Source organism: Centruroides vittatus, unplaced genomic scaffold, assembly GCF_030686945.1.
Source record: "Centruroides vittatus isolate TY-2023 unplaced genomic scaffold, ASM3068694v2 contig_1057, whole genome shotgun sequence".
In the NCBI taxonomy this organism is placed as follows: domain Eukaryota; kingdom Metazoa; phylum Arthropoda; class Arachnida; order Scorpiones; family Buthidae; genus Centruroides; species Centruroides vittatus.
Window position 1 is genome coordinate 2369867 of NW_027120684.1, and position 23963 is coordinate 2393829.

At 29.2% G+C, this 23963-nt stretch overlaps 1 protein-coding gene across 2 annotated transcripts in view; it reads left to right on the top strand.

Annotated features, from left to right (window-relative positions):
* Positions 1 to 23963, top strand: part of LOC136972612 (homeobox protein dve-1-like) — an 84845-nt gene that overhangs the window by 21030 nt on the left and 39852 nt on the right. For both annotated transcript variants that reach the window (XM_067267196.1, XM_067267187.1), the window contains exons 3-5: positions 4149 to 4325; positions 9404 to 9530; positions 9683 to 9788. In XM_067267196.1, the coding sequence (XP_067123297.1) occupies positions 4149 to 4325; positions 9404 to 9530; positions 9683 to 9788 (410 nt within the window). The remainder of the gene's footprint in view (positions 1 to 4148; positions 4326 to 9403; positions 9531 to 9682; positions 9789 to 23963) is intronic.

The following is a 23963-nucleotide window of genomic DNA, read 5'->3' on the forward strand; positions in this document are numbered from 1 at the left end:
CATCAATTGAACGGAAGCAACCAGATGCCGTCTTTCGTCGGCCATTCAAGGACGATACAATCTTATAAAGCAGCAGTCCACATTTAATTATTATCTGCGGATGATGGAACGAACTGTTTACTGTAAATAAAACAGGTTTTAATCTCCCCGTTCCGTCTGTCAAGTTCTTTTGTCGGAATTTTTGTCCGAAGTTTTGGTCAATTTGTTAGTAGCGTCTTCAATGTTGACAGGTGAGAGAAGAGGTTTCTCTACCTGATGGTTCGGGAGACGAGATAATAGGATTACACTCCAGTGGCAGAGATGCAAATGACTTAACAACCTGCCTTGGTACTTTATTAATTTGTCTCCGTCATCAGCTGGTGTTTTTGGGGGGACGTCACATGGTAGAAAAACGTCTTCCCCATTTCCTTCCGCTCAGTAATCACTCCATGTCACTTCCTATCACCGTACGGCGAACAAGACGTCGTTTCCAAAGACAGCCTTCTTAGCCGGTCTTCTTGTCAAATTTTAATCCCGAGTCATCATTTTCCAATGGTTTCACATCAGCCACCCAGATCGGCCTGTCTCTCTCGATCCACCAGGATTAACTGGCCCCAAATGCAATTACTAGTGGCCACGGATTTCATTTCCGAGGGATTAGGTAAGAAGGCCAGCACTGGCGGGCGCTGACTGTCTTTACCTGCCGCCCTGGGGGGAGACCAGCTATTCCTGCCAGATAATAAACTTGTTTTATTCTACATCTTGTCAGACAATACTTTTTACAGTCTCTTCTCTTTCGCTCGGAAAGGGCCAACGAAGTGCGATTCCGTGGCTGACGGATAGAAGGCAGCCGAAGGGAGATTAGGCTGATCCAGTCGAAGAGGGAGAACAGCCAGAGATGCGTGCTTGTCTGTCTCTCTGTTTGCCAGCCCCGGGTCAATCTAATCCCCGCTCGACATGCCGCTCCACGCTTAGTCCCGATGTTCCATTAGCCTCGCTTTACCATAGAAACTGCGTGTGATCACACATAATTATCATGCCCATTAGTCGTGTATGTCTGGTCTAGCACGTTCCAATCTGAGCTTTTCGGAATTAAGCGTTTCTTTTACATCACAATCGCCTAATTGTGTCTTTCCCCTTTTTTCCTGCCTGCAAGAAGCACAATGCATTACGCGCCGATCGGCTTCCCACCATCCTAACAATTTTCTCTCTCTCTCTTTTTTTTTTATTCCGATTTTAAATTTGTCTAAAAGAATTTCTTTTTCCGATAGACCGACAGTGGGAAAAACTCTGCAATACACGTATATATATATTTTTCTTAATTTATTCTCAAGTTTTCAATCGAGGTGATTCCCGTTAAGAAGCCGAAAAATCGGATTTAGCCACTCCAACCGGAGGTAGACGGTCGGAGCATGCGTACGACCAGCCAAGAATTTGCGGCAAATCCCGGTCGGTTTGGACCCGGGCCTATTATTGACGAAGTCACTTAAACCACAACATATAATTCGAGGGCATTCATGTGATAATCGTTAGCGAACATAAAACCGGAGCAGACACACACCGCTCGTCTGTGAATAACTGAAAGTTGGAGTTGGTGAAAGCGCCCTCTCAGCGATGAGGATTAGGCCGGGGGGAGGATATTGACTTCCTGCCCGGCTTGGCTCCCTTTTTTTTATTTTCCCTCTTCTCTCTCTCTCTCTCTCGTGCCTATCCGCTCGTTCTCGGGGATCCCCGGGCTTGTCAGTGGCCAAACGAAAGGGAATTAGCTGGCTGGTGCGCGTCATTAGAAAAAAGTTTTCACCACTGCAGGTTAGCAACCTTTGTCCCGGAGTGATTGGCAGTGGTATTACGCGGCGATAGATAGATGCGCCCGCTAAACGCCGGCGTTAGGGAAATTTTGATCCACTCCCTCCCACTTTGCATGATTTGTAGTTTTTATTGTTCGATTGGGATGTCCGCATTTGTTCACGCCATCAACTGAAAATCATCATCGCCTTCCTCCGTCTTTAAAACCTGCTAAGGGATTGACTTTTGTGATTCTACTGTAATGCCGTGCCAAGCCAATTTCTTGTTTTTTTTTTTCCTTTTTTTCTAAAAACTTCTCTTATTTCTTTCCCGGAAAATTTTCAGTTTTCTTCCACTCCAGTTGGAATTCTCCCAAAAATGATTTTAATAAAGTTATATCTGAACACTTAATTTATGCGGGAAAACCTATTTCGAAACGTTGGAATACCGGCCTAAAAGGGAAAATTACACGTATTTTTTTTTCTTTTGGCAACTTCGACCGTCGATTCACTTCCAAAAATCGGATGGTTAAGTCCCGATTCAAGGTCATAAACGAAACTTTTTATCACTCAATCGAGCTTAGATAATCTTCGGCCATCTTTCATCTCGACTTGTCGTAAAGCATTTTCCTTCGAATTAATCCTTATTCATCTACTGTTTTCCCATTCAAATTCGAAGAATTAAAAATAAAAGAAAAAAAAAGAGTCATACGCCCCACTTGAAACTAGAATTTATTACGCAAGTTGTTATGTCGGAACCCCGAGGCGGCCATTCTTTAGACTTGACCCGTTTCACTTGACATGGTTACTAAGACATCATCTCACTTTCCGAAACAGAAAGATATCGCGGATATCAAATCAGATCGGTGTCATTAGTCTATCTGTCGATCGAGTAGCCATTTTATTTACTAATTAGATGTACAGTACATTGGCTTTTTCAATAAACTTTTAGACGAGGGGGGTGGGAATTAGTTTCGCGCGGCCATTATGACTAATTACATTTTTCGTAAAGTTTGATCAAAAAATATTAACCGTTCCATCACTGACAGAGCGAGTGTGCCTGTCTCAGAACACGTCTCTAGCGTATTGTCTCTTCTAGTCCCTAAGGACTCGAACACCAGCAACGAAATCATATTTTTACAAAATGTCTTTTCGGTTTTTTTCCCTTGCTTTTTATTTTTGTAGTGTTTTATTCTGGTAGTTGACACGCGATTTTTTTGCTGGAGTTTAATCAATAATGCATTTCACTTATGAACGGGCGATTTCACTCGCCATGTTTTGTTGTTATGCACAATATTTGATTGGAGGAGGAAAAACTCAGTGGAGATATAGCACACAAATGACGATCGGAATTAATTAAGGGATCTTTATCACAAACGAAACAACTTTAGAAGAGGGAAAAGGTAAAAAACTTGCTAAAATCCTTGTTTACACCTGAAGAAAAGAAACTGGCACGTCTGAGTGTTCTTTTCTTTTTGCTGTACTGTCGTCGCAGTTTCTTTTTTTCTGTTTTGTTAAGAACTGAATAATTTAAAACAGATGGAATTCGAACCAAATTATCGTCCTATTTGATATATTTTTCTGTTGCTATATTAGATAACACGCACTTAATGAAGACAGGGAAAGAATCGCTATTGTCTAAAGGACTGAATCGTTATCTCCTTCTCGTCTGTAGATTACTCTGTGGACGAGATGTCACCGTATCATAAAAAGTCAACTGGTATTTATGACTGATTCCCCGGTAGTAATAATATGTTTACGATGGGATACTGTAAAGACCCCTGAGTATAAGATGCAGTTTGGCCTCAAGGAATTAGCTGCCAGTTGTCTAGTAATTAGTATACTAGTCAACCTTGATGTTTCTCATCTACAACATTCTTCACTAATACAGCCTTGAAGGCATCGCTTGGTCTCGATTGAACGGATCTAGTTAATGAGCGGAAGTAGAATATGTACAGAACTTCGGTACGTTTTACCGCATTATTTATAGATTTATAAATAAATATAAATATCCGGATTGTAGATATTGGTAGGGAAATTTAGAAAATCTCCTCGGACAGTAGACTTCTTTCGCGACAGGTGTATAAATAAATTGCCACATGCCTCCTAGGCCCGTTCTCAATTAACGAAACATCCGTGACTTGTTACAATTAATTCTGCTTACGTGACCATACATCCAAAGATTAAACTGAAATATCTAATATCCACTTTTGTTAATACCATTATTTGCATCAATTATGCGTCAGTTGGCCATAAGCGGGGGCCTACTTATCGGTAAAAGATTACATCTTAAAAGAAGAAGGTCGCTCGAAACTGCCAACCCGTTCTTTCGGAAGTCGGGTTTTAAATAACCGAGTTTTTGTTTTCTTTTTGTTTTTCTTGCAGGTAAAAGCATTCCCATCCATTGCGTGGTCGAACAAATTCAGAGCTGCAGTCAAGGAGGAGAACCGGTGGAGTTGGACAGCTATGCCATCGTGCCGGGAAGCGCCGTCTTTTCGGACTTAGTTCGAACGGCCCTCATCAAATTAGGGTATTCTTCGTCCGAGGCCGTAGGCGCAAAGGGTAAGAGTAAAAATTAAACCGTTTACGCTATTTTATTGCTAATTAATAATTTTGTGTTTGTAACAAGAACAATGATAGCCATTCGATTGTTAAAACGTAAATTGTTTAATAGGATTTATTAAGTTAAGAAGTTATTTTGGAAGTCGCAATCCTGTAGGGACGAAATAGTCAAATTAGCTGCTGTTAGTAATCTTTAATAGGATTGAGCATTTTACGGAAGTTAACCAATAGCTGACGAATAAATTTTGTTACAGATGTTAATAATTCATGTTTCGTCATTGTTATTACTAATATCGGAGTATTCTTTTCTGGGGATGATTTTTATGATGTTTAGAAGGAAGGATCTGTTTGATTGGGAGACTTTAATAACATTAAGTGAAGTGAAAGATTTCGGTGTCAAATTTATTCTTTCTTTATTTCTACGTAGTATTTCTTGTGCAGAAAAGAGTAAAAAGGGATACCGCTTTTATAGCTTTAATCCTATCCATATATAACAAGACGGTTGTACTGTAAACAAGACGGTTGTTTTATCTCGGGGATTTTTCTTATCAGTATTTATTTGGTACGGAAACACTTAAATATCAACAAGGCGACAATTAGAGAGAACCGAGATAGACGAAAAGCCAATATGTTTTTGAATTTTGCTCCGGTATCCGTTTAGAATCGGCTCCGGTAACTGCGGCGAATCACTTTAATATGAAAAGAAAAAGTCTGCAATATATTCAATAGCTCGTCAGCTTAATCAAGCGAGAAAGAGCTTTGAAATCTATGCATTTTATAAGTTGTAAGGTTTATTCTGACTCACTGTCGCATTTAAGAAAACTGGGAAAACAAGATTGTTACCGAAATACTCTTTTGCTTTATATATATCACTAAAGGTATCAAATATTTTCTTTTTCTTTTTTTCGTCCAACAGTCTACTGGGAACAGATCTTTCTTTGTTTGCCATCTAATCAGATATGCACTGTTACAGTTCTTGGAAGAGTCAGACTTACAGGATTAGGCTACCCTTCTCTACAGGATTCGCTCTTTCCATCTCTGGAGTTTCCTGCATGCACGTCCTTAGTTGCCACTTTAATACTTACTCCAGTCTGTTCCGAGAGGAGATCAACAAAAAAAGAAAAAAAAATCTAATCTTTAGACTACATTAGAGTGGAGATGGAAGTTTATGAGCTTACCAAAGAAGCTGCTGCTACATGTGTGTAGAGCCCTGTCAAGGAGTTCTACCGCAGAACTGAGGAACAGCAAGGTGCCCAAAGCAGCTTTACTGTTAGGTCCATGTTTTATTTAAGGCTGGATTAAGCACAGGTCCTGCTGCATGCCAGCTTAGGCAAAGCAGGGAGCTGGTAGTGGAGAATCCCAGCTTAAGGCCTGACACACGTCAGGTGTAAGAGGATTAGGGGGAGCCGGCATGCCAAGGGAAGTGACAGCTCTGTGCTGCTGCTGTCTTATCACACCACAGCTGGAGATGCATATGTAGACCGACAAGTAACTTTCACTTAAACAATGTCCCAAGTAGATGTATTTTCGGTATTTACTAGTAAAATCACCTAGACGTTTTTTCTTCTCGTTCTTCGATGCGTTTTCAGAAACCAATGGTATTTCGATCGACTAATCAACATGGTCAAAAATCTGCAAATCCTTCTTTAATCTTCTATTTATAAAAAAGTCGACGGTAGTTCTTGTCGTTGCGTACCAACATCCTGTTAGTTCGGGGTAATTTTCTTTTTTATGTTGGGATTTTTTCATCGGAATTCGCGATCAAGACGAAAATGAGTTAATGGGATTCTTTTTCTATTCTTTTAAGAGCCAGCTTAACTTTCCGGGAAAGATCTTGGTTTTTTTCTTCTTTGACAGATGGCAGCATTTAATTTATTAGAATGATAATGTGGGATTTTGTTTACTGTCCATATGTTGAGCTACAAAATTTACACAGACTACATTATTGTTGGTGATTTGTCATTTGAGTAATTAACATGCCTGTCAAGTAGATGCCAAATAAACAGAAAGTGCCCCAGTGGACCGGGAGTTGATTATGCAACTTGCAATGACATTACAAACGGAATCTTTTTGCTGTCACCTTAACGCTTCCGTCTCTCTTTTCTCCCAAATGTTAAGCGATTACTCGCTAAAAATGGTGTGCGTTATGACGTTATTAGTGCAGAGTTTGGGGACAGATCTTCCCGGTTTATAATCAGGTTTTCAATGGAAAAACACAGGTCCAAGTGGGAATTGCGCTTCCCACCGTCAAATGCTTCTCGTTAACGTCGTGTCGCTTAAATCCTCGTCTTGTTAGCGCGTCCGTCTTCCGACTTGACCACCGATTGACCCCTTTTGGGCCGCTCCGTCGACCGTAAAATTAACCCACTTTCGTCGTTAAACACTTATTAACAGGCCACAAACGAATTCTCGCTGCTGTTTTAGGGGTGAAAAAAGACGGAGAAAACAGCCATAAGAAAGATTCGCGTTTGTTTTGTCTGCCCTACAAAAAGGGGAAGGAAAGAAGTAGGGCACGCGTCAATAGGGAAATGGACATTTCGGCTAGAGAAACGCTACTTTCTTCTAGAAGATAATCGAAAGTTACGGAACGACGCCGGTTGTCGTTCCATAATAAAAGCCTCAATGAAACTGGAAAAGATAATTTTTTCCCATCCACACTAGAGGAAAAAAAAAGAAGTTATATCTGTCTATTCAAAATGCTATATTAGTTTCTGATGAGATATTGAAGTGCATCGCATACAGCACGCACGGTATACGTGTGGCATGATACACAATACGCTTTTTGAATGATAAATCTTTCAAAATACAATCATAACAATGGACAAATGAAAAAAGCAAAAGTGCGATCTGTTGATTGCAAATATAGCCGTTTGCAACTAGTTATGTAACGGATCTTTTTTTCCTATATCTATGTATATACCTTGTAAATATATATATATATATATATATATATATATATATGTATATAACTATATATATAGTTATATAAAGTTTTTTATTTTTGCGAAAAAGAAAAAAATAACCGATTTGAATGCATTATTTGCAAAGTTATTTTTCTACCGGTGCAGACTCGGAATAGTGTTAATCTTAACGCTTGACAGTTGGGCAAATAATGAATAAGGAGCCAATCTTGTTTGAATTCCGAGAGGATTTCCGCGGAAATTCTCCTTTTGACAAGGTTATGTCATCTCGACTGACAAAATGTGGAAATAAGGAGGAGGATAACAAAACTAATTCTATAGAAATTTAAAAACAAAAACGACTTAAACAATAGATAGCTTAATAATAAACGTACCGTATCTTAAGGATTTTTTAAAACTACTATTATTATTATTATTATTACTGAGCGATCTTCTTTTCGACGTAATGCGGTTTTGAATATGCATTTGATAAAAACTTAATTAAAGCGAATTATAATTTATTTTGTGTTTTAGCTGATTAATTCCATGCAATAATTAATTTGCCAAATATTAAATACAGTAAATTAATCAGGTAGATTGTTGAGAAATTCCAAACCGTGTAGGGTGGAAAAAAAAAATGTGTGAACCCGTTCGTCGGTCTGTTCGTCAGCTCCATTCATTAGCGTGCGCCATTTTGAGGCTAATGATCGGAAATCAACTAAATATCGTTTTCACGCGTGTTTAGGAATTAAAAATCTTTTTGTTATCGGGAAAACTTTCTTCCTTTATTTAAAATACCTTTTCTTCCGTTTATAAATTTAAAATTATAAATGCAAAAGTTAGAAACTTCTCAATTGTTATTTAAATATGTTTTATGTATATGTATGTTTACTGTACATACATATAAAGTCGTAAATAACCGATACATTCAAATGTTAACATTTCAATACCCTTTGCATTATCATTTATGATCATCCTTCAATTTATTAAAATTATTGCCTGTTTTATTATATAGTTCCTTTTGTGATGACACTAATTTTAATTCTTATTTGATAAAGGAATGAGTAGACCTAATTCATATTTCCGGTAATGATGGTAAAATTAATGACTGTAGCAGATACAATTATTCAATGGAATGAATATATTAAACCACTAACAAAAGTTCAATCAAACCATTACCATCATTGAAAAATATACTCCATCCCTTCCATTCTTTATTACAAGAAAATATGAATTTACATATATATTATGGCAATGCATTTATTTAGAAAAAATCTTTATTGGATTGTTTTAAATAATAGCATGGATTGATAAAGATGATAACTCATTGATTAGTAGGGTGATGACTGGTTGATCAGTCAACCAGTCGTCAGTTGACTAATAAATGTTAAGTTTGAAATATCATGTGTGAAATTGACTGATTGGATTATAACAGCCAAGTAATATCAAACAACTTTCCTCTAAATGGTCATCATTTAACAATTGAGTAAAGATTGATGATGATAACTCTCCCAAATATTCCATGCTATGAAGATATATATTACATATATTAATATATTTGGTCCAGAATAATAGTTTTTTTTTTAAAAAAGGAGATTAAATTTGATTTTTTAATGCTAAGAAATTATTGATAGTTATTTACAGTAGATTTTGTTTACTTTTTCTTCCATACCAATTAATTATAATTTCAAAAAAAAAAAGAAAATGTTTGAAATTTTTATGTATTTTTTAATAGATTTTAAATCTTTGAATTATTTATTTACTTAAAAAAATTATGCGTTTTTATAATATATAATTTTATAAAAATATGTCTAATTAAAAATATTCAAATAAATAAATTTGACAGCTGGGAAAATTTATTTTTACAATTAAAAAAAAATGATGATTTTTTTATGACAGTTAAATTGTATTTCATAATTATTTGTGAAAGTTATAGAGTAAGTTTCAAAGTTTATACCATGTAACACTTTATTCAATTTTAATTAATTAATTATAATAATAAAACTTTGATCAGGAAAATAATTATTTTTAGTAATCAAAAATCCAATTTTAAAAAATTTTTATTTATAACAATTTATTTCTTAATTATACAAAACAATTTATTTATATGTTTAAATAGAGTCTATTATTCTTTTTTATTTTTGTTTGTTTGTTTTATGCACTCTGTTTTTCTTATAGGTGCTATACATATTAAAAATTGGAAACCGCTGACTCTGGACCAGATTACCGAATCGCCAGAAGCTACCGTGGCCGATATTTTAGGAGAACTTGCATCCGTAGCAACTCTTCATATTCGTCTCTATAGGTGTCTAATAATTGCTTAATAACTTAAATATAGCAATATGATAATTAAGACCTATTTCGAATTTTCTAAAAAAATAATTGCTTTTTAAATTACGGTATTTTGTAATAAGTTTTAGAGTATGTTCTATTGCAATGCACGAAATTTGATTTCAGTCGACCCAAGATGAACACGGCTAATGAAGTTAAAGAAAAATTACTTCAAGTGCTTTTGGCTCAATCCCAAACTCTTTTAATCAACTCAGGTTGTCCTATTGACCAAGTAAGAAAGTTTTTACAGATACTGTATTTATAATTTCTAATAAAATAAAATAATTAATTTTCATAAATATTGGATTAATGGGTTTAATTTTTAATTATGTATTGCATAGCATTATTAAATTTACATTTTATTTTATATTAGATGCATCTGTAATTTTTTAAAAATATTTTTAAAGTAATTAAATAAACAGCAATGCACGTAACTATTAATTGATTTTAAAATATGCTAATAAAGTAATAGAAAAGAGAAAGAAAGATGGTGGGAATGAAATAACAAAAACAAATTAATTTAAAAAAAAATTAATTTAACATAATAGCTGCAAATATTTAACATTTAATTGTCATTGAGTAATTAATAGAAACAGAAAGAGAATATAAATAAATGGTTAGTTCTTACTAATATGAAAAATTTGCAATGTCCTATTTCAACAAACAGCTTAGTTGAAAGAAAGTTTTTGTCATCTATTGAAATTCTCTGAAGAGACTTCTCTCTTTTGTGTCCAGTCTTGTGAGAAATGAGCTCAGTGTGCATTCTCTGTGAAATCTAGAGACATGTTCCCCCTTTTACGCAGTGCCCTACTAGATCATCGCTTGAGTGATAAGCCGAGGTCTGAGTAAGCGACACAGTCTGCTGGGGATGGGATCTGATTGTTGATGTTGGGATTAGAAAAGCCCAACTCTGAGGAGTTTGTCGTTCCGGCCAGCTTACTCTAGAGTGTAGCAGTCTGTGTCTTGGTGCTGTGGGAGAAGTCATGACTATGAATACTCAGTACGACTGCATCAAGGAGGAGGATTAACTTCAAGGAGAAGTTTTTGTTGTGCTACTTGCCAGGTCTTGACTGCCAACTGAGTATTTTATCATGCATGAATGCTGCCAGAGCCTTAACTTTCCACTGCAGACATCGAGAACTATAGACTAATCACAAAGAATTAGGCTGTTGGAAAAGAATTCTACCTGCTGTGATTACTCGGCATGATTTGTCAGCAGTCGCAGTGAGATGCACTAAGCTCTCCAAAGACTTTTTTTGCTATTATATTGTTGCCAGTTGTGAAAAAGTACACTTTGAATCTATTGAACTGGAACTACTAAAACAAACCATATATATTCCAAGACTTATTATTTTGAAGTATAATGACTTATGTTGACAAAAAGTCTCGATCTCTTAACTTTTAGTGACTGCAGGGGAAAAGAATAAAAATCTTAGATTTTGAAATGCTATAATTTTTCAGAATAATTATAAAAACATTAACTTGCAATTACAAGTTTATTTTGCATAAACTTAGTTTATTATTCTTATTATAGGAATAATAAGACTTTTTATATGATCAGTTCGGAATTAAACATTTGAAGTCATTCCAAAGAACTAATCATTTATGCAATAAAAGAACAAAGTATGCAGAAAATAAGTAGTGATAAAAATTAGTAATGATGGCCCATGTACACAACCCTGCTGTTTACTAAGCCAATCTGCTTACTCCATAATCTTGCAACAATTATACAACTGCTTTCTCTCAAAGGTTTCCATCTTTCAAAAGATGCTAATTACATAAACCTGATCAGTTATTCCACAAATTTTAATATCATTATACTCCTCACATGAAGGAGAATTAATTCTGTAAACATTAGTTCCTTTTTGTATGACATAGCTCAGTTCCCTAGCTTCACATCAGTAGGTGTAATTTAATCTTCATTATGGGGGATTACTTTGTACTGAAATTTCCTTTCATCAGTGTGACCAGGATAGAATCCTTGTTGTCGGAACTTTTGATCTGCAGATGACATCTCATCCCTTAGGCTTGGCTGAAATTCATACATACTCCATTCATAAAGGAAATAGAACTTTTAAAACATCATGATTATAATCTTTTGTCAAGTCTCAAAACAAAAATGAAAAATTTCAGTTTTATAAAAATAGAAAGAAATGTTTATGAAAATCACATTACTGAGATTAAAATAGATTGATATATCTTTCAAAGTATCAAATTCCATTAGTATTAAGAATTTTTTGTTACTTCCAATATTTTAATTAAAACTAAGTTTTAAAAGTAAAAATTGATGACTTGTAGAAGTATTTGAATTCTTAATAATCAAACACAGCATTAATATATCTGAGTGATGACAAGTTAGGGCAGAAGTTTCTCAACCTAGTGCCTGCAGGCAAAGGATTTAAGGTACCCATTTAGAAGACTTAGAAAAACTTGTATAATTAAGTAAAGTGTTTTTTTTTTTTACTTTATTAAAAAGAAAATACATTTATATTTGAATTTCAAAAATAATTTATTTAAAACAAAATTATTTATTATTGTTTTTTTTTTCCATGTTTTAAAATATGAATGTATTTTTAATATGTTTTCATATCAAGTTTTAAGAATTAATATTAATTTACACTTGTGTCATACAAGTATATTAATCTTTTTATTTGATATATATATATATATCAAATAAAAAAAAATATATATATATATTTATGCTTTACATAATTATTTTTTTACTTATGATTTATTGTTTACACTAGAAAACATTAGGATTGATATAACAAAAAATATTAAATAAACATAAATTTTTAATTTGTTATCAGAATTTTAAAAATAAATATAAGTGAAAAAATATCTGTAGTGAACAGCAATTACAATTTATTTTACTTCTTAGTAAATATTATATCATTTGTTTTAAAATTTTTTACGTAAATTATTTTGGTTGATAAAAATGAATTGAAATTCTGTTATATAATGAATAAGTATTGATCAAAATTCTCCAAATGAGCTTAGTTTTGGATATAAAATATAAATTAGTTCTGAAATATTTTTATGTAAATAATAAATTTTAATGTTATGTATTAAATACATTTACTATATTATAGTTTATTACATTTAATATTACATTAAAAAAAAACAAAAAACATAACAGTTTATCAAATTCTGCATTTATGATTATAACATAGTCTTTCTAACATGGCCTTAATTTGAATATTTCATAATTTTTCATATTTAGTTATATATGATTATTCAAATTTGTATATAAAGTATATAAATATATATTTTTTGCAAGAGAAAAATTGTACAAAATATGTGTTAATTTGTATTATTTTTTGATAGTTAATTGCGAGATAAAAATTATACACATTCCAGTAAAATAACAGATCAACAATTTAACTTTTTATTGATATTAAAGTGTTGTTTTTTCCTTTCTTTAAAACCTGTAGTTTTTGCCTTATATAACTATAATGTAAATAATAGAATTTTTTAATATATGATTTATGTTATAAAAAAAAGCAATATCAGATCACATTAACAGATCTGTATATAACTAAAAATTTTTAATTAATTACATTCATTTCAGTATTTAAAACACTATCTAAATTTTATTTTGAAATATTTCATCAATTGCTTTGTTAGTATTTTTTAAATGCGTCATGTAGATGGCACTTCAATCACATTCATATATAAGAGAATTTATAATAATTAGTTTTACATTCAGTTTATTTATGTCAGGAAGATTAAAGTTTATTATAAAAGTTAGTTTTTGTGTACTATAGTGCAGTAGAATGAATAAATATAAACAAACAAATAAATATTTATAAATTCCAAAAAAATAAAGAGGGTGGTTTTAAAGTTGGATCATTAAAACTAAAACTAGCCAAATAATTGCAAAGTAATTGATTGGCTAAATTGATAAAAGATTTATAAATTTAAATAGAAAAATTATTTTTATAACAACTTATTAATCAAATGAACTTATTTAATTTATATAGGTCTTTAATATAGATATAATTATCTAAAAGGACATAGCAGTATTTTTACATAAATTACAATTTAATATATAATATACTGATCATCTTAAATTTTCACATTTTTAATATATTTATAATTTAGTACATATTAATTTTTATAATTAATTTAATTCTTGTTTCATTCAAAATTAAATTTGAAAAAATGTTTAATAAATATGGTAAACTAAAATATAGTGTTATTATTTTGTTAGTTTAATACATGCAACACTACTTTTTTAATGGCTTTAAAGTGCTCCGAACAGTGAATTGTGTAGAATCTACAAAAATGTGTAGGTCTGAAGATCAACTAAAACTTTCAAATCAATAGAGATGTTTGAAAAGATTTAATATTTTTATTGTTTTAATGATAAAAACTCTTGGTTAATTTTTGTGTCGTCGATACAAGAGGAAAATTTTTTCAATAAAAGTCGTAAATTTATTAATTTGACTTGTTTTCATAAGTTAATTTTTTATTCTGAGTATATTTACTTTATACAGTAGAGATTTCTAACATGTTATTTAATAGTTAAGAACATTTTCTTTAAATTTAAAAATATTTTATATTGTTTGATAATTAATCAGTTTCCAGTTGGTTCTAGAACAGGAAAGAAAATGGTGATCGTCTAAAAAATTTTTAGAAACGACTGTGTCTTTTAATTTATACAATTAATCAGTTGTTTCAAGAAATATTTTGTGTCATTATTTTAAATAATTTTTTTCTCATGAAATTTAAAATTTTCTTAATTAAATAAAATTTTTACAGATAAAAAATAAATGTAATAAAAAAAAAGTAAATAAAAATATTAATCAATAAATGTTTGACAACTGGTAATTGACAAACATGGTGAGAATCACCATGTTTATCAATTACCAATCTTAAATAGTAAATAATTTGTGATTTGAAGTTTTAGGAGATTAAATGTTTTGTTTTAAGAAGCAAAGAATTGAAACATTTTTAAAAGTTCTGATGAAACTAGAATTTATATCAAGTGTTTAATTATGCTAATTTCAATCTATTACAATTTTGTGACAAGAGACAAAACTGATATTACAGTGGTTACATTTAATAACTAATGATTTAAACATTTTATTAGCTACAATCATACTGAACGTATATTTCTGTTATGCTTAATACAATAAGCATAACCAAAACGTAAGAAATGCTTTTTAAGTGTAAAATAATTGTTACCCATCATTATTTGAATTTTAGTTTAACTTTTTACAATATTAGTAAATTTTTAGCTTGTCATAATATCACTTAATACAGTAACCAATCTAACTATTCTTAATTTCCATTTCAGTATCATTTCCTATTATTTCTGCTCTATTTTGTTTTAAACTATTTTTGTAAATATTTTTGCTGCAGTGTAGCCATTTATGTTTAACCCTAAATAACAAAACTTAATTCTCAGTTACATTATAACTATACATTCCTCAAGCAGACTATGCATTAAAAAACGTTAATATCAAAAAACTGTTTAATAAAAATAGGAACTTGTTATATGGCACAATAGTATGGGTAAGTAGGTAGAAAATATGTAGAAAATAAAATTACGCACAGTTGATACTTATGCGCCCCCCATAATCCACATTATTGGGGCCGCAAATTGCATTCTTGCATTTCATGCAACGGTGTTTTGTCATTCGTCGAGCTTTCGATGGACATAAATAGCATATTTTACGCGGATTCGATGCAGAATGAGTAGGAGCTTTTACACTGGGCACATCACCTAGAATATTTTGTATCGTGGTTCTGATATCATGCCTCAAATTCATTGCCTGTATCTGCTGTTGTAGCCAGAGCTCCATGAGTTGGTCTCCCATCTTCATAAAGAAATCTTGCCAAGACATCGGATTTTTTTGTTTCTAACATTATTAAAGACCTAGGTGTAGACAACCACTTATGTTTATTTTTTCCATACAGAAATTGGGTAGTTGGCTGGAGAACGCATGGATTGCTATTACGAGTATTTGAGTTTTGAATCTTACTTATGCTGATATCCTCACCTTGAGAGTCATCTGATTTTATTATTTGAATTCTTTGCCTCTTACTAGGTCGAATGCGATCATCATCAGACACTCCGAGGAGCTACTCAGAGAATCAGATTCGCTGTTAGTGTTCTGGTGTATTTCCTCCTCTAAATTATCCTCAACTTCCGAAAATGATTCGTCAGATTCCTCCTCATACTCATCTTCCATTTCTGAATTAATCTATTGCCTTATCTGCTCTTCTTGTCTCCTCAAATCCATCTAAAAATAAAAAATATAGGATATGAAAATAATAAAAATATATATATATAACAAAAACAAAAAAAGACTATCATTGTATCAAAAGTACACATTATATCACCAGTCTTCAATTATTTCATTAGACATATATTCAAATAGATATAATTTATCCTGAATATAAAAAAAACATTCTGCATCAACCTTTAAAACAATAAAAATAAAAATAAATGTAATGTACATACCTTTGCAACAAAGTTACGTAGTAACTAAACTTTTGTTGAGCGGACGACAGGGATGGCCGTAAGTCAATTTCTAATTGATGTGTGAACACAATTGCATCACGCACTGCACTGTTTATTAAGGTAGAAAAAGAATGACCAGCAAAGGGCACGGGGAAGTTTGTGAACTTCACTTTCGAGCCGAGGCGCGTCATCACGTGAATGAATGATTAGTTATCTAGGGTTAAAAAAACATTGTCATCAGAGTGATTGTTTATGATAAGTAAGAATAACAATAATTAAGTACACTACTTTTATATGAAGTATCAAAATAAAATAAAATCTATGATCTATTGAAAGGAAATAGTAAATATATTTAATATGTTATTTATTTGTGTTAACGTAATATTATTTTCTCTGAAATAATACATATCATAAAATATATAAAATTTTAAATGTCTTAAAAGTGAATTTTTTCAAGAAAAATTAATTTACTACTTAATTTTCTTCTATTTTGTTTATTATTTTTTGGATGTTCTTTGATTTACAGTAAGTTTGTTGAAAATGTAAATTCATAATTAAAATAATTTAATGTTATTTTTAAAATTTATAATAATATATACTTTTTAATGAGTTGTAAGCAAATTATTTATTATAAATATAATGATAAAATTTCAAATTTAATGATCAAATCTGTAGTAGTACTTAATTCTAAATTGTTGTTCTAACTTTCTAAAAAATATTAAAAATATAATTGATGTTTTTAATATTTCTTTATAAAGTTAATTGAACTTTTCTTAGTAATTGATTGATATTTAAATTATATTTTATCTTTACTAGTGTCTAACAAATTTTGTCTTGTTAATGTTTTTTATTGACTGAGAAAAATATTTGAATTGGCAGATGTCACATTTACAATTAAAGGTGATCTAAATTTGAATTTTTAAATATTTTATTTTGAATAGATTGAATTTAAATTTTCTCATATTGTTTTTTATCTGATTCATCTGCAATCAGTTTTTTGTCCCTAAGTTAAACCCATTCTAAATGTAATTTAACAAATCCTCGGCTCTAATTTTTCTTATTGGCTGAGAAACTGTTTGAATCGGCATATATATAAAAGAATAATCTTGTTTCATATTTTTAATTATTTCAATTTGTTTGTAGTTATTTATTTGAGTCATGTTTCTTCTTTTTGTAACTATTGTTGTCTTAGTTATCCTAATATATACAGTGCTGCAAGACTGATAGATTACATTTGAGCAAAACAATATTTTATCAAAAATAGATCAAATTATGTCATTCATTTTATAGTAAGCCTACTATTAGTTCAATTAAAAAATAGTTATATTATTTATATCCAAAATAAGTTCTTTTTCTGTTGTTTCAGTAATGAAAATCTTAGTTTAAATTCTTATGATGATAACCAGCATAAAATTTCCTAAGAAACAAAGGAAATATCCTTCACTCTTTGAAATAAGATCTTATATTTAAAAATACATATAAAATTTTAAAAGTATTTGCAAAAATAATTTAATGTAAATTATACAATCCTCTAGGTATTAATTATAATCTTTAATGTAGACTATTTTAATTATCATTTAATTTACTGAGTGATAAAGAAATATGACTGTAGAAAGTTTAAAAACACAATAGTTCTTTTATTATATTGTTCCAGATGAAACATAGATAAAGAACTAAATGATAAATCACCACCAGTATATTTAAAATTTTGTTGAGTTTTAATATTACATTATATATCAGTAATTACTTATGCAAAAATAAATGATTTAACAAATTCTAGATAGCAATAAAAAGTATTTTTTCTCTTCTAGTTAAAGATTTAATTGTGTGCATATAAAAATTTATAATTAAACATATCATGTATCTTAGTTTCTACATTTATCTTATTAACAACAAACATTTATATTTTCATTAATGTCTTTATAATTCTTAAAGATCTCTTTATATTATTTGTGATATATAAATTTACTTATAAAAACTATCATGCAATTTTTTGATGTTATTTACAAAAATGTGATGTTCTTGACGATTACTATTTTTTAAACAATATTATATGATATCATTTATAAGAGAATCGCCGTTTAAAAGTATTTATAAAGATGTATTTGTGATGATTTAATATCCTATTTATGACCTTTAAAGGGGTCACAACTTTCAGTAAAACAAATCATGGCTTTTCAATTGTCAATATTAAAAATCCTGATCTATTTGTTATTTTATTTTGTAATTTTTAACTAAAATAAATCCCAACTTATAACAGTTAAAATAACAAAGTATTTAAAACATTGTGTTTTATAAATCTGTCTTCAAAACTTTATTTTTGTAATTGTTTCAGCTGTTTATAATTTTAAAATTTCTTTTTAATAAAAAAAATTATAAACTTAAAAAATGACTTTTTATATTTAGTTATAAGTATAGGCAGCTTTATATTCTAAAACTAGGATAATATAAGTAGAAAAATATTAAAAAGATCTAAATTTTTATTGTGGTTTATTGCAGTTGTGATTATTATTGTATTTATTGCAATTATTGTGGTTAATTGAAATCTGTTTGAAATAAAATAATTACATCAAAAGACTTCCAGGTTAGGATAAATAACTTTTATGGTTAAATTCTAATTAAAAACTAATATATATCTGGGTTGATTTTTGTTAAGACTCGATAATATAATGATATGTTTGCAAATTAGGCAAGATTGTTGGTGTGAATCATAACTTGCAGATCTTTTTCAAAATGCACGAAATAATTAATTTTGAAATTTATTAGTTATCAATAGATGGCAACACATCTACCTATAGTTAAATTCACGGATCATTAAATAATTTACCTAATTAGCTCAGTTCAAATTTAGACATTTTCAGCATAATAATTATTATTATTTGAAGTTTAACCATCAAAAGTTGTAACATTGTTATATTGTTTAAATTACATTCATATTTTTCTTATTAAATAATGATTTCTTTTATATGAATTACTGTATTTTATATTTTAAGTATTATGTAATAGTTGATAGGAATTTACTTCAAAATAAAATACTTTCACTATTTTGACTTCATCAATTAATAATGTATCAATTAAATACGATATATATTTAATACAGCTATATATGCATTTTGAATTATTGGTAGCATTAAATTATTTTTAAATTGGCAATTTGATTGCTTAGAAAATCATAATAAAAATTTTATATGTTTAAGATTACTAAAATTCTTGAGATTCAATTTAATTCTGGTAACTTTTCTTCTTATTTTGAAGGATCAGTTTGAAAATTCTCAGCTATACATTCTATTAAATACAGTTTGTTTTTACAGCTTTTCTTTTTACTGTTCTTACTGCTCTACCATTTTTTTTCTCCTCTTTTCCTATTTTAGAATCATATTTTTTATTTTTGTTGTTCACTTGTCATAAAAAATTTCATAAATTTACTAATGAGGTATTACCTAAACATTAATTGATAATTAGCTATAGATTAGTTAATTGTTATTCAAAAATTGAATCTTCAAATATTTTAAAAATGTAAAAAAGTTAAATAAAAACTATTTAATAATAAAATTAACATTTCAAAGAAAAGTTGAGAAGAAGATAGTTAATAATGATCTGAACAGTTCTAAAAGTAACAACAATGATACAGATATATGATATTGTCAAAAAGCAAAACAATGAATGTTTGCTACAAGTTCAGCAAAAATAATTTACAGTATTTATTGCATAGATCCATCCATAAATTATAATCTATATAAACTATTTAAGTACAGATTTGCAGTATTGCAGATTTGTATATCAAAGGTCAAGAAAGTTATCTACAAGATCAATGCTGGAAACAATATTCTGAGTGCACATTAAAATGACATTAAAACAGTGCATCTATATAAACAATGCTAATTGATTGTAATATTTCATTATTTTAATTTTATTTAGTTATTAAAAAATAATTGCTATTGTTTTGTTTTTTGATCCAGTGTTCATCTGAATCGTATATTTGTTTTACTTTTGCAGTTTTTCATTATTTTTAAACAACTGTAAATTTACTTTTGAATTAAGTATTTTTAACAGGCATTTATTTTAAAAATAATAATAAAAAAGAAAATGACATCAGCAGATCATTTAATAAAATAAATCAACTCTCCCTGTTAAGATATGTTTTATTATTTATTATTGTAACAGAAGTGATTAGCCTGCATTATATATTTATCGATTTAATGTAATGCAAACCTGTTTTATAACATAAACAAATATATAATAGTTTAAAAAATGTAAAATGTAGTAAAAGTGGATAATACCTCCTGAAACAAATCAACATTGATTAAAAAGCGTTGAAGTTAATTGTTAAGGTGATAATGTGATATAGAAGTTTTAAGATTGTATACTGACTCCATCTTAAATATATTCATAATGCAATAGTGCTATTCATTATGTACAGATAAAGATTTATGTAATACTTTCTAAATAGTATCACTCATGTAATAGCAGCAAAATACACAGTATCACTACTATAGCAAAGATATACTGCATTTCAAGAACTGCATTAACAGAATGGATTGGACACCTAAAATTAGGAAGAAAAGAAAAATTATTTACTCCTCTACATCAACATAGAAAAACTAGATTTAGTCAAAGTCAATTTGAACAAGTGTAGGTGCCAATAAATACTTCGTATATGGATCTTCACCATAAACATTAAATAGTGAATCCTTCATCATCTGTGAATTACTAAATTTACAATTTTTCACTACAATCAACATTGTAGTCATCAAAGTTTTCCCTCTCTCAAACTTAAACTCGTGTGTAGATTTCAATATTGTATATAATTCTGAGGTTCTGCAATTTAGAATCGCATTTCATTTAATGGTAGTTTCAGAGGAAAACAAATTGTGGCACTAAATTGAGGTTTAATTGTGTATAAAAAGGACTTTAAAATATATTCATGAATGTATAGGAATTCACTGGTATATCAAAAGAAGTATTAACATGTTACTTACAATATGCAGATGGTTTCAAAAAAACAGAAGTGCTCTTTTGTGTATTTTTCATTTGCATATTTTAATTTAAAGATTATTTGAATTGAATTTTTTTTGGATAACTATTTTCAAACAATTAAAAAAACAGAGATGCACAATGTTTTTAATTATTAGGATAACAACTTTTAATTTAACCTAATAAATTTTAATAAAAAAATTTTTATAATTGTCTTTAAAAATGTATGAAACAAAGATTCTTAAAGATATCTTTTGCTTTAAAAGAAGAGTTGAATAATTAAAAGAATATTTAAATAAATTTTAAAAAACAAAACCATAATTAAATTTACACACTATTATCATCAGATGTATTTGATAATAGCTACAAACTTATAATTTAACTGAATATTTTTAAAATGTGATTCTGATAATTCAGATTATTAAATTTTATAATAATAATAAGAATAATAATAACAACAACAACAACAATCAGATAATTATATTTATTCATCACTGTAATAAAATATTATGGTTAATAATTTATTGTAAATTTTATAAACTGTTTTTGCAGTCTGATCACTTTAATTTAAATAATTGCTATGAATCAAAGATTTTGTATAGAAACTTCAGTTACATTTAATAGAAAATTAGGAACTGTTCAACTGTAGCAAAAATCAAATACCGTATAGGCTTGTAGGAATATATATATAAATGAATTTCAGTTTAATCACTTACTTGGATTAGGAAATTATCCAAATAAGTTATTTCCAAGAAATACTAAAAAATTTTGATTGAAGCAATTGAAAATTTAGTACACTATACAGAATGTAATAAATTCAAACATTGATTAATTTATAATTTATTTTGTTGATTTTGATTTTGCAGTAGATTTTATAATGCATGTGTTAAATTTTCGAAACAAGAATAAGAGAAAAAGCACATAGTGAACTGCGCAACTTTAATTTTTTCTTTTAGCTAAACAATATTTTCAAAATGAATTTATAGTTTTTTATTTATGCAGATTTTATCTATAAGTTTTTAAAGATTTTAAATGAAATCTCTACAAATAATTGTTTTTTTACAGGTGAAAGGAAATTGATTGTCTATGTTACAGTTTTTATAACAGTTTTTAAGTTTATATTTTTATTATATTAGAATGTGATTTTCTAGAGTTTTATTTACAATTATAACAGATAGTTTATTAGCTTATGCTACTATCATAAACCCTATTTTGTAATATAAAATTAAATTTACTTATTTTAAATACCAAATATCACATTGAAATTTTCCTAAGTTAGATTTGATTATTCAAGTTAATTAATGATATGAGCTTTTGGACTGTAGATAAGTATGGCATTATTTGTTATTAACATTAATAATTAGTAAATTTTAAATAATATAATCAAATTTATATATATTTGAAAAAAAATCTTGATCTGAAATTAGGATTATAGTCTTAATTTTTGCATGACATGATAGTATTGTTAGTTGTGCTATCTGGACTTTCAAACTAAAATTATTTCAAATTGATATAACTTTTTACTGATACTATAAACGTAACATTTAGTTACTGCTATTGCTGAAGTTAATCTAAAATTAAATACAACTACATAAACTTTGATTTGGAATTTGGATGGTATAATTAGCAATACAAATTGCATAAAAATCATAGTTTGAATCTCATAGGCTATTTTTTTTCTGAATATAATTGAAAGAGATATGCAAATTAGTCTAAGCCAGTGGTTCCCAACCTTTTCTAGGATGCGGAACACTTTTGTGAGCAATTTTCTTTAGCGGAACACTTACTTAAGTTAATATGAAATACATAAGCTTGTCATCAGTTATTTTATTAGAATTGAGCAGTTATAATTCAAAATCTCTACTCATATTATTAACGCCAATTCTAAGACAGGAAAAAATATACCTAAATAACTTGGGGAAACTAAATGGGAAACTTGTGCCTGATGTTTTTTACATATTTCATTCAGTTTTTATCATTGCCTTTATCTTATTCTGAAACAGTAGTACACTCCATAAGTACGAGTCGTACATATATATTTAAGTTTATGAAAATTTTATGATTTTAATTTTTTGATATTCGGCGGCTCGAATACGATTGTACACTTTCCGATTTGCGACTAAATCTGCGGAACACTTGGGAGATGCTTACGGAACACCAGTGTTCCGCGGAACACAGGTTGGGAACCACTGGTCTAAGCTGAGAAATTCCTACATAATATTTAAAAACTTTAATATTTTGAGGATTTGAATCATTTTTTTATTAAATGGATTTATATTAAACAAGAATATGTAATGTTCAATGTATTTTGCATATTTCTTGATAAAACTTGTTATTTGATTTATTTATATATTTGTTTTTCATCATATATGATTTGTTTGCATATATATCAGCTTTATAGTTTTAAAATGTAAAAAATTGTTATAAGGTTTTATGTAATTGTATGTATTTTGAATGCCATTAAACAGTTGAAAATTATTAGTTGTTGGATTCTCTATGAAGTTACAATTTGATCAAATAAATCAAAAATAATTTAAAATTAGTAAAATATTTAACAATTTTACTATTTCATAAGTAATGGCAAAATCTAAACGGGATCTAAATAATTTAGTCTAAATAAAAGTAATGCATTGATATTTAAAGAATGATCATTATTGGATTCAATTAAGCAATCTTTTTGTTGAATTATTTTGTTCCATTTATTTTATCTCTTCAACTGCTTCAATCTTCCATCCATTGTTTTGCTACTGGCAGTAGGCTATTACTAAAAAATTTGTTGATGGCTTTTGCCCTAAAAGCCCCTTTCTTACCTATGTTCCTGTATTGAATCATTGATAAGTTTAATAATCTATAACACTTTTTTGATTCCTTCATCTTAATATCAATACCATTTAGTATTAAAAGATGAATTACTAAATGCAGTGATAAAATAGAAGTGATAAATTAGAGTAATGATTATCA